The sequence below is a fragment of the Mytilus californianus genome, unplaced genomic scaffold, assembly GCF_021869535.1.
Source record: "Mytilus californianus isolate M0D057914Y unplaced genomic scaffold, xbMytCali1.0.p SCAF_8, whole genome shotgun sequence".
In the NCBI taxonomy this organism is placed as follows: domain Eukaryota; kingdom Metazoa; phylum Mollusca; class Bivalvia; order Mytilida; family Mytilidae; genus Mytilus; species Mytilus californianus.
Window position 1 is genome coordinate 37,066,387 of NW_026262734.1, and position 12,198 is coordinate 37,078,584.

At 33.1% G+C, this 12,198-nt stretch overlaps 1 protein-coding gene across 15 annotated transcripts in view; it reads right to left on the reverse strand.

Annotated features, from left to right (window-relative positions):
* The window catches only part of LOC127711413 (transient receptor potential cation channel subfamily M member-like 2), a 550,384-nt gene that overhangs the window by 40,378 nt on the left and 497,808 nt on the right, over positions 1 to 12,198 (reverse strand). For 3 of the 15 annotated variants that reach the window (XM_052217443.1, XM_052217441.1, XM_052217442.1), the window contains exons 7-10: positions 8,544 to 8,747; positions 5,839 to 6,022; positions 4,506 to 4,668; positions 1,589 to 1,733 (exon numbers count right to left, since the gene is read on the reverse strand). The exons of 11 other annotated variants lie outside the window; for them this stretch is intronic. In XM_052217443.1, coding sequence (XP_052073403.1) covers positions 1,589 to 1,733; positions 4,506 to 4,668; positions 5,839 to 6,022; positions 8,544 to 8,747 — 696 coding nt within the window. The remainder of the gene's footprint in view (positions 1 to 1,588; positions 1,734 to 4,505; positions 4,669 to 5,838; positions 6,023 to 8,543; positions 8,748 to 12,198) is intronic. One more of the 15 variants, XM_052217444.1, reaches the window with a different exon arrangement.

Below are 12,198 nucleotides of genomic sequence, written 5' to 3' on the forward strand. Positions count from 1 at the left end.
ATGAGGGCGTCGGCTTTGCATACAATCTTTGTGGTTTTTCATAATTGTCTTAATCTTTTTAAATATTTTGGTATAAATGTTCCTATAGGAAGTACACCATTAATTCATGGGCCCATTGCTATCTATGTTAGATTCCTCCATTTCAATCAGGCACACCTCTTTTGTTTTAATTTCAAATTAAGTGACAATCATTGCTTGTCAAAGCACCACTTTATAGTGACTTGTACTGAAAAAATCAGATTACCTTTAATGGCATATAAAAATGAACTGGTTCCCGGAACTTCGGATGTACCAAAACAGGTACAGATCTGACAATCAGGCAAAATGTACCCTCTTTTTAAAATTTGTTGCAGTTTTTTTAATATTAAAAATTATAAGTCAAAAAGTGTTCTACAATGATCAGCAGTCATTCAGCTTTCATTTGATACCATAATTACCTAAATATTCTACATATTTAGAAAGTTACACTCATGGGTAGGAACTATTTTGTGTTAAATATGTACTACTTTCTGGTATTTGCTTTCTGGCCGGGCCCAAATTAGTGGTGTTACACCTATATCCGTATTTGCGAAATATGTTCATCACACATAAGTTCCGCTTGGACGAAAACATAGCTGTTAAGTACTGGTTACCAGATACATGTCATTTAATTTTTATACAAACACGTATGTTTACACAGCTTTAATCATTTATGAAATTGATAACATTGGGTAACATAAGAAAAACATTTTTCGATATTTCTTAATTTCAGACTTAGATGGGTCAATTTACATTAGTTCCAACGTACGGTACTATAAAATTTAATTTTGAATCATCAAAATACACTAACGGTTAAGATAGATATAAAAGATGTGGTATGAGTGCCAATGAAACAAATTTTCATTCAAGTCACAATTTGTAAAAGTAAACCATTAAGACGCATTGATTAAACAGGATAATTGTCTGGACCCGGCTTATCCTTCGATTCATCCGAGTTTTCGACACAACCGAATTCGACACAACGAGGTTCGACTGTACATACCAAATATTAAATACAAATCTTCCAGACAAAAAAGTGTTTGGAAAACTGATTATTGGAGTGAATGCTTTAGGTCTAGGGACCGTAATTCTGCACAAATTTATCAGACTGGGACAAAATTCAAATTTGATCTGTAACTGGTCATGCACAAATTTTAAACGAAACATCAAATGAATATCTTAAGACAAGAAGAAAAAAAAGTGGATTTTCCGAAAGGACAGGCAGACGGCATTTTAACCTACAGTTTCTTTTGGCTTTGCCGGTTGTGGATTATAGAGAAAAATTATCCATAAATTCAAAGACTTTCAAAGATCTGCAAACAGAATAAATATTTTTAACAAAGATTATAAAACATTTGCTATCAGAGTTAATATATATAATAGAGACTATCAACAATTTGGTGTGAATAAAGTTAATCAAGACTACAAATGGTCTGTTATCAAAATGGGTACAGCAATTTGACAATACGAAGCAGAAAAATCTTAAGGTCAAAATATCATTGTTGAATAGCTCCACAGATTAGTTATATGCTTATTTCAGAAAAAGAACACAGAAAGATCAATGTCTTACCATATCTTTCTTTGCAATACAACTTTTGACACTTTCAAACACATTATTGATCCCATCTTCAGCCTTCTGCTTAGCCTTAGGATCATCCTTGTCTGCCGGCTTCAATTCAAAATATGCCTTCTTTATCAACTTACGAATCTTAGTCCTGATTAAAACATGAAAATAAATATTATGTATGTTAAATTCAGAACAATGACTGCTTTCAAATTGATGTCCTTATTTCAAATCTTCGATCAACTTGAGCCTAATTGTTAGAGTTTTGGTTCAACATTTTTTTTATTTTTATTTTTATTTTATTTTATTTTTTTGTGGGGAATCAAGGTGCCTTTCTTGATTTTAAAATGGAAAAGAGAAAAGATTTTATATTTCATTAAGTAAAGTTGTACTTCTTGGTATTTTTAATCAGTCCAAATGTGTTGGTTTTTTTTTATTAATGTACTTTCATTGTTACACTATTTAGCACTAAGTTCATGAAATTTGACAAAGGAAACATGCGTTCCAATTGATTTATTATATATATTCTTGTTCTTTAAATCAAAATAAGTGATTTGTTTCAAAACCTAAACATATATTCTGTCAAAGATGATGAAATTATTCTTTCCTGCTTGACCTTAATGTTGCTATAGTATCAATAGGTAACAGAAATTGAATAACAAATTATACAAAATCCAAATATAATAACAGATGGTTACTATTAGACCTTTTCAACAATTGTCTACACCTATAGTTGAGAACGACTACAGATGTGATGGGTCGTCTCAAAAATAGAAATTGAAAATAATAGTATTGATCACGATTGATTTTATTGCTTGAAATTTATTTAATTGGCAATGGTACAACTTTCCAACAGAGTCCCAATGGCGTGGATTTTTTAATTTAGTATTAAAAAGGTAGAAAAGGATGGGCTTTAAATCACATTTCATCTGTTTAGACGTTGAGCTTCTAGCTGTCTTGGTGCAATTTGGGGAAAAAAACAAAACAAACAAACATGTATTGTTGAAAGTGATGTTTAATTAAACAATGTTTTATGTCTGTTGACAAGGGCGGAACATGTTTCTTCAATGTCTATTAGTTTTGGCCTTGGGTACCTCCATAATGTACTCATTACTTTATATCTTTTTAATTCATCAATTTGGTGTTCAACTTGAATTCTATATTCACCGACGACGCGCTTAAATTTTCGAATTTTTCTTCAAATGTTCTGGCTTATGGTTAATCTGAGGTGTTGTACAAGTTGTTACTTAAGGTTGACGAAGGGAATATATTATGTCTCTAAGGAGAACGCACTCAGTCTTCCGGGAAATACAGCGAACCATATCTCCCTAAAGGCTATTCGCTGCATTAAAGTGAATTATTGGGCATCATTCTGATGACCCAGAAACTCACTCTCTACGTAGCAAATATACACAGCATTGTCTACAACCACCTGCGTTTGTCTGGCATGATAATGTCGATGACCAAAACAATTAGGTTCGGTGGCTCAATTTGCAGATGATGGATTTCTGTTGACGTCCCGTCAATTGCTTCGATGGCGTCTCTAAGTTTACGCCATGAACCCCGTGTGTCTCTTCGTGCAATAATAATTGGCCACTTAATAAAATTTTCCAAAGTCCTGCTAAATATAGGAATGCACTTCTTAATCTCAGGACAACCATATTATTTAAAGGAAGAAAACCCAAGTCGTTGGACTCCAAACCCCTGCTTGGCGCTGCCAAAAAAGACTTTGCAATGACAACAAGCTCTATAGTAACTAACTAGTTGAAATATAAATTCCATACGCAGGTATGTACTGCTTAAATATTGTCATATTGGAACGAGAAGTCAATTACATTTCTTTTCCAAATTCATCAAAGAAATACATCGAGATTAACAAGGTATCTTGGAGCGGAGTAGTCCCTTTGTTGATAAAATTAGATCGGTCGAAAAACACCAGCTCGTGTGTAACGGACAGACGGATAGTCCAGTAATTATGTTTCATAAATTTCGAAAATTTCATAACAACTTTTACAAATCAAATGAATCGTAATTCGCATGCGGCACAATCTTTGATGGAAGACTCGCATAATAATAGCTAATCAAGATGCGGAATGATTGCTGTAAATTTATAATCAATTCAACATGAAATGTCGTGTAATCACATGCATGTGATAAAAATATTATATGACAGAGAAGTATATTTATCTATTTATTTGTTTGATATTTCTTCTGTAGCTATATAGTCAAGACAGTATATGCCAAATCGAATATGCAATCATGATGATTTTTGGCTCTGAGACGACCCCTCCATTTTACCTGTCAACTGTAGGTGCCATTAGTCGGTGTCGAGAGATGTTAAAAAATAGTAGGTTCAATAAGATCAAAGAAGCCATAACATTAAATTTCATTTGAGATACATTGATGATGCTCTTTCCATTAACAATCTAAACTTTTCTGATCGTGTTCCTTTAATATATCTGCAAGAAACTAGAAATTAAGAAAAAAATAGACTCTACTCCATATTCAATAGTTTGAAGCTGCTACTCAGACTTTGTAGAACGTCACTGGAGTATGAACAGAAAGGTAATGAACCAGGTTCTTATATTACAATGCTGTACCCATATATTTGACATATTTACCTATTATGTCTGTTTGTTTTGTTCACACATTTTGTCAATATTATGGAATTTTATGCGACTGTCATATAAGCGAGAGGTTAAGCTAGCTATAAAACCAGGTTTAATCCACCATTTCTATATAAAGAATGTCTGTACCATGTCAGAAATATGATAGTTGTTATCAATTCGTTAGATGTGTAAGAGCTTTCTGATTGGGAACTTTCCCTTTTCCTCGGGGTTCGGTATTTTTGTTATTATACTTTTTTTATAGCAGCAAGAATGCACGTTTAGAAATAAAACATGTTAATGAGAGATTCGTTTACCGTCTCTCTGGATTTGTGTAAGCATACACCAGTATGTCCGCAGCTCTGCCAGTACCTTCACACAAGATAACTGGAATATTTTGTTCGAGAGAAGTTTTAGCATCATCTATAGCATCTCGACCTCCTTCTACTACAATCAATACAACTGGTATTCCCTCTCCTCCTGATAAAAAGAATAATAGAAGAATGACTCCATGAAAAATTGATACCCCGCTTGTAAATATACAAGAATCAATGTACTAGTTCAATCTAATTTAAGCTTATAAACTTAATGCAGAAATAACAAATTCAGAAATTTTTCAATTTTAAAGGGACATTACTCGAATGCAATAAAATTGACGCCACCCAAATTCGGAGTTTGTATGTGTTTGGTGGTTTTAAGAATTTTATAGAATTTTCATAACTGTTGGCTGAGGCAAAGTAAAGTAAAGAGTGAGTACAGTAACGGTAAATTCAGCATTTCATTCTGTTTTTAAAGGGATACCACTCAAGAACAATAAAAGTGACTCTACCCAAATTTGAACTTGAGCTGTGTTTTGTAGTAACAAGCTTTATAACATTTGGACGAGATAAACTCATCTTCAAAATCTGAAACCAGTGACTTGATGTACCTACAAACATATGGACAAGGGGCACACAAGTATCAACAGTCTTCATATATTTACTTTCTACCTGGTAAGTAAAAGATTCATTCAACTTCTAAAGGTAACATTAACAGTTTGAGTGATGAAAAAATATTTATTATTTAAGCATTTTGTCTATTTTGATATTTACATTAAGAACTAGAAATACTGTGGATTCATTTATTTTCGTGGTTACCAATTTTTGTGGATTAAGGATTAAGTAGATATTTGAATTCGTGGTTTTTGAGAAAATTGTACTTCAATGACCATATCAATTTATTGTTCAGCTTTAGCCATAAAATTTAGTATCCCAGAAATAATCGTAAATCCACAGTATCACAAACCACGTATCTATTGTTAACTGATTGTTTAGTGAGTGGCTATTTAAAACGAATAGGGTCATCTATAAATAATTGCAGTGTGTAATATAGTATTAAGTGGCTGGCTATTTTTTTTAAAAATCTGATCAACAGTTTTGTTGTCAAACATAATTTGGTACGCAACATACACAAGTTCTACATGGTTTTATAGCTGACTGTACGGTATGGGTCACGCTCATTAATAAAGCCTGGATAGTGATCTATTTTATTTACATCTTTAGGTTTTGGTTAATTGTTTTCTCATTGGCAATAATATAACATGTCCCTGTTTTTTTAATTATATTTTTAACTTAACATTCCAGACTGACAACATTCGACATTTACTTTTACCTTTTTCTATAGGATCAGACAGTTTCTTTTCAAATCTAGCTCTAAATTTAGCCACACCCTTATACGAGTTTCTGTATCCATCATCAACAAAAATGAAATGTGTATGATCTGAATTCAGCGGCACTGGTTTTGCATGTTCTATCACATTACTGGTTAAGTATTCAGCCATTTTATCAAACTTTCCCTGAAACATACAAGTTATAACACATATATAGGAGGAGGCCTAAATAGATATGGAGATGATGAATCCCCTAGATGAACTCCCCTTTGAAAGGAAAAAAAAAACCTTCTGTTTGTCCGTTTTTTTAACTCTATATATTTAGTGGATGCTAGGCCTTACAGCTTTTCAAACTGCACATATTAGTCTGTACTCAGAGTAGTTTTTGATGTGTAAATACAGCCATATGTGTCAATTTGTTATGATGAACCTTAACACTGCACTAGAGGCATCACAGTAGCATGTCCTCATAGATAATTCCAAAGGGCATCACTCTTTTAAAAATTAAAGAACTATTGTGAGCACGCTTACATACCCCACGGCTTCACATTGTCACTGGACAAACAAAATCTCACAGACACCAAGTTCATAAACCCTAAACTCCTACATACATTAACTTATAAAAATTCTTTTGGATATGCAAATCTACATATCATTTCCTTAATATCTACAAAATTTCATGAAAGTCCGTTGTGTGATGTCAGAGGAGTTACAATGACAAAATGATGCAGTAGTATATTTTGGCAAAAATATAAAGTTAAACGGTACAGGGCCAAACAATATCCACGAAAATGAGATTTGTCAATGCGAATACAATTGCATATCAAATGTCATTGACTTGCCATTAGTGGCTCTCAATATAATAACCTAATAACAAACGCATACATGTAAAATAAGGAACGTTATTTGTTACGTTTGGAGGATGTATTTGTCAACAAACTATCGGCAATCCCATTGGAACCAACTGTGCCCCTCTTCTTGTCGAGTTGTTCCTTTATTCTTATGAAGCTGACTTCATAAAAGAACTTTTTAAGAAGAAAGAAAGAAAGTTAGAAGTATGCTTTAACTTTACTCGCCGCTATATAGATGATGTTCTCTCACTAAATAATTCAAAGTTTGGTGACAATGTTGATCGTATCTATCCCATCGAACTAGCGATAATTGATACAACAGATACAGTTAAGTCTGTCTCATATCTTGGCTTACATCTACAAATTGGAAACGAGGGTCGGTTGAAAACAAAACATTACAACAAAAGAGTTGATTTCAGCTTTCCAATTGTGAACTTTCCATTTCTATGTAGCAAAATTGCAGCAGCGCCTGCATACGGATTATATATCTCCCAACTGATACGATATTCCAGGTTTGTATTTCCTATCATGATTTCCTTGATAGAATGTTGCTGCTCACAAGGAAGCTTTTAATTAATTTTAAACCAAGACTTCCAAATGGTGAAGTTGAAATCATCTGTTCGCAAATTTTACGGACGCCATTACGAGTTGGTTGACCGTTATGGAATAGCCGTTTAACATATAATAGCGGATATGTTCCAAATGTCGTAAATACAATCCCGTTCCCTTTTCACGAATGCGGCCTACCTAAATAGATTTATTACCAGGATTGTACTAACATGAGCAACACGACGAATGTCTTTGTGGAGCAGGATCTGCTTGCCATTCAGGAGCACATGAGATCACTCCAAGTTATTGGTGGGGTTCGTAATGCTCAGTCTTTATTTTTCTATGTTATTTTTGTATACAATTGTTTGTCTGTTTGTTTTTCTCGTTCTAGGCTATGGCGTTGTTACTTTGTTTTTGAATGTCTCTTTGGTATCTTTCGCCCCTCTTTTTGAAGTCAATTATCCATAACTGAGGGGCTTAGCCAAATAATGTCCGCGGAATTCCTTTTAAAAGATGAAGGGTAATAAGGCCCTCATTTGGCCAAAAAAATACACAGTGTTCAGAAAAGAAAAACAAACTTATCATTTTAACGAGTTACCATGGCAACAAAGGAAATAATGACGGAAAATGCATCAACTTAGCATTTTTCTTTTTTTTTTTATTCACTTGGTGCATTTTATGACCTAATTTGGACGTCGTAACATTAGAAATCTTATATAATGTATATAAATTTCTTTAATTTCTGTTTTTCCAAACATTTTTGAAAATTTGAAATAGTTCTAAAACACTTAATTTTTTTGTGTGCTAAAATCAATTCTCAAAGACCGTATATGATTCTATTTTATTTCTTCTTGTGGTCAATTTACATTTACTATTTCATCACTAGCTTTAATTTGAAACTCAAAAATATATATAATGATGAAACATTGTTTGCAGAACAATGCAACCGAAATCGACTACAAGAAGATTACTCCCGAGACAAAAACGCACAAACGCAAAAACACGAAAATGCGAAATCGCGAAATTGCTCAAACGCGAAAACGCGAAGTCGAAAATGTGAAATTAGAAAGAAAAAAAAATATTTCGCGTTTCCGTGTTTTCGACTTCGCGTTTTCGCGTTTTTACTTTGCGTTTCCGCGTTTTTGACTTCGCGATTTCGCGTTTTCACCTTTTTGCTCGATCTATAGAATATCAAGGGCGAAAACACGAAAACGCGAAATGGCCTAAACTGACTACCATATGAACCAACAAAATCCACGAAAATTGGTATCCTACGAGAAGTAATGAATCCACAGTACAAATTTTACCTCTACATTGATAGTGTGGTCTGTCAGGACTTTTCTATCTTTAACATATCCCCATGGAGCTATTCCAATACAACGTAGACCATGGGCAAATCTGTCTTTATACCATTCGAATGACTGGCCTTCTCTCACTGCTAATCCTACTTCCTTCATTACTCCCATATTGAATCCTGATGTTATTAGCCAGGCATTTGTTGTCTGGGAAGCCTGTTAAATATATAAAGCATTTATTGCATTGGTAAGTATCACAAACCGTGTGTCTTTATAACAGTCAAACAAAAAAGATATCTCGCATAGGAAATAAATCCTGCATTTATCATCCCCTAACACTCAACAACAATCAGTATTGTCAAGCTGCTGTTCGTGAAGTTACATTTAAGTGATTACAGATTTAAGATATATAATACTGTGGATTCATTAATTTTCGTGGGTATCAATTTTCGTGAGGAAAACTTGCATATTCGTGGATATCTTATTCGTGGTTTTGCTGAAGTTTGCATACAAGCATAATATATATAATTTGTCAATCGTTGAACATTTAATTTCGTGGTTTACCTGAACCAACAAAATCCACGAAAATTGGTATCCCACGAATAATAATGAATCCACAGTAGTATTTTGAATATTCTTCTATATCTACGTCAAAAACCAAAAAGGTAATGCAACAATATTAGATATTAACTCATTGCATTCTTGAATTGATATGTTAATTTAGTCATTTGTTGAACATTTTTACTTTCAAATTATTGAAAATAGTTTTGCTATATAAATATAAAACAGATAACAATAAACAACGAGTATTGACAGTTGTGTTACTCTTGTTGAAATATTCCATTTAAATGTTTTGAAGTTTAGTGACGTCCTTTTTACTGTACTAGGACACATTTTTGTTTGTGGGCCAACTGGAGCCCGCCTCCGAATGCGAGATTTTCACTCCTGGTTAAAGACCCATTGATGGCCTGGGCTGTTTTCTGCCCTTTAATTCCCATTTTTTAATTCTCAATTTTATTTATGAGACATAATTTGTGATATAGCAGCAAGCTTACACTAGAGTTGTGTCAAGGGTCTATTACCTGACCTAAGACATTACCAAAATATTGACTGAATTCTTCAATAAAATTTGAATGCTTCCGTCATTTTACAACAGACTATTCCAAAGATTACGCATGAATGTTTCCCTTCTCCTACAAAATACCATTTAAAGTTACTATAAATTTAAAGTACTTTTATTTAAGCGGTACCAATTTTTGTTGTTTTTCGTAAAAGAGTTTATCCACAATTTAAGTGTCAAAAGAAATATAACAACTGTTGTCCAAATCTAAACATGGAAAGATCCCCATGTAGGTTTGACTAAATTGATTCGGGCATATATTCTAAAAAATATTTTAAATATCATCGAAAGCACTAAGAACTATACATAAAACTTTTATCTTTTTGATCTTTAAAAGAGATAACTGTACGACTTTTACCCTTCTAATTCTCATGAAAAATTAGTTTTGATCGATAAAAGGTAGGCTATCGGTGATGACATACGATAAAAAAAGTAATAATTTCATATTGGACATGAGAAGTATTTCAACAAATCATATAAAAAATACATATGTGGCATTTTTTGTGCAACCTATTTCAAGTAACATGTTTACGGCCCTCTAAAAACCTTTCATGATCGTTAATCTGTTTATCATTTGATATTGGGGTTGATAAGTGTCATCACTTCTGATTTCACATGTTCTACATTTATAATGTTTACATTACAAAGTAGTAAGTTCGGTAAGGGTCATATTTGGCCCCGATTATTATGTTTAATGTTTAAAGATAATAAATGTTTTAAAGTGATAAAAAGACATGTGAGAAAGTTGAATAGAACTTTTTATGTCAAAGTTTTAGTTTTAAAGCGTTGATTTTTACATCCCGAATAGGTCAAAATAGAGATTTTTGCGAAATTTAACAAAATCGTCCAAATTTCAACCAAATTGAGGCCTAGGAAACATAATAGAGCAGGCGTCGACAAACTAAATATTCAAGTCAGATATGTAAAATGTGATAACAAACATTTTATTAAAAAAGCTTTTTTTGTCGACGCATGCGCTCTATGTTTCCTGTCCAAAAAAATCATTGGAAATAGACCCGTTTTCATTGAATTTTTGTTGAAAATCAAAATGAGTGCTATTTGTGACATCATGAATAGAACGCAAGTACGTAAATTTTTAACAAAAAGACATATTTTCTTTCTAGTCATTGTATTAGCTATGATTCATTGTGATATTGGTCAATTAAACCTAATTTAAAATTGTAGCTAGAATTAGGGGCCTTTTTAGGGTGTTATCGAACCTACTCCTTACTTCAATCGAGACAGTAAGAAGAATAGACGATTAAGCCTTCCTCCGATATCAATTATTTTATTAAATTTTTTACAAACGTTAACGTTGTAAGTAATGAAAGGCATACAAGAAGTGAAATGACTCCCTAATTTTGCAATGTCCCTCAAATCATTATAAGAATGAATATTTTTATTTTCAAGAATCTTCGATTCTAATGGCTTCAAACTCTTCACTCAATTTGTTTCAGAAACTAAAATTAACGATTTTTAAAAGAACCCACGAACATTTAACTATTGATCAAAATTAGAAAATTGATATCCACGAAAAAAATATTTTAACAGTTTTTTATCAGATTAAACTGGAATGTGTCCCTCATTTATAACAGACCACCCAAAGATCAAACTGGAATGTTCCCCCCATTTTACGACAAACCTTTCAAATGTACCGTAATAGGATATCAGAATGGAATGTTTTCTTCATTTATAACAAACCTCTCAAAGATCGAACTGCAATGTTTCCCTCATTGTACAACAGACCAATCAAGGTTATTGTAATCAGATCGGAATAGAATGTTTCCGTCATCATTATACCAGACCACTGAGAGATCAAAGTGGAAGAATTTCCTTATTTTACAACAGACCATTTTATTTACTGTTTGTTTGGTTTTTCCACATTGGCTAGAGGTATAGGGGGATGGTTGAGATCTCAAAAACATGTTTAACCCCGCCACATTTTTTGCGCCTGTCCCAAGTCGGAAGCCTCTGGCCTTTGTTAGTCTTGTATGATTTTTAATTTTAGTTTCTTTTATATATTTCGGAGTTTAGTATAGCGTCCATTATCACTAAACTAGTACACATTTTTGTTTAGGGGCAAGCTGACGCATGCCTCCGGTTACCGGATTTTCTCGCTGTATTGAGGACGCATTGGTGGCCTTCGGCTGTTTTCCTATCTTTGGTCGAGTTGTTGTCTCTTTGACACTTTCCCCATTTGCATTCTCAATTTTATAAAAAGACCTGACTAGAAAGTTACCCTCGTTTACAAAAGACCACTGTACTTACTTTCATAGGACAGGACAGGAAAGTTTCCATCATTTTACAACAGACCACTGTACTGCCTTAAATAAGATTGGAAAGATTCTCTTATTTTACCGTGAACAACTTTACTGCCTTAAAGAAGACCAGACTGGAAAGATTCCCTCTTTTAACAACAGACTCATTTACTTACTTTGATTAGACCAGACTGAAGAGTTTCCCTCATTTTACAACAGATCACTATACTTACTTTAATTAGACCAGACTGGAAACTTTCCCTCAATTTACAGCAAATCACTATACTTA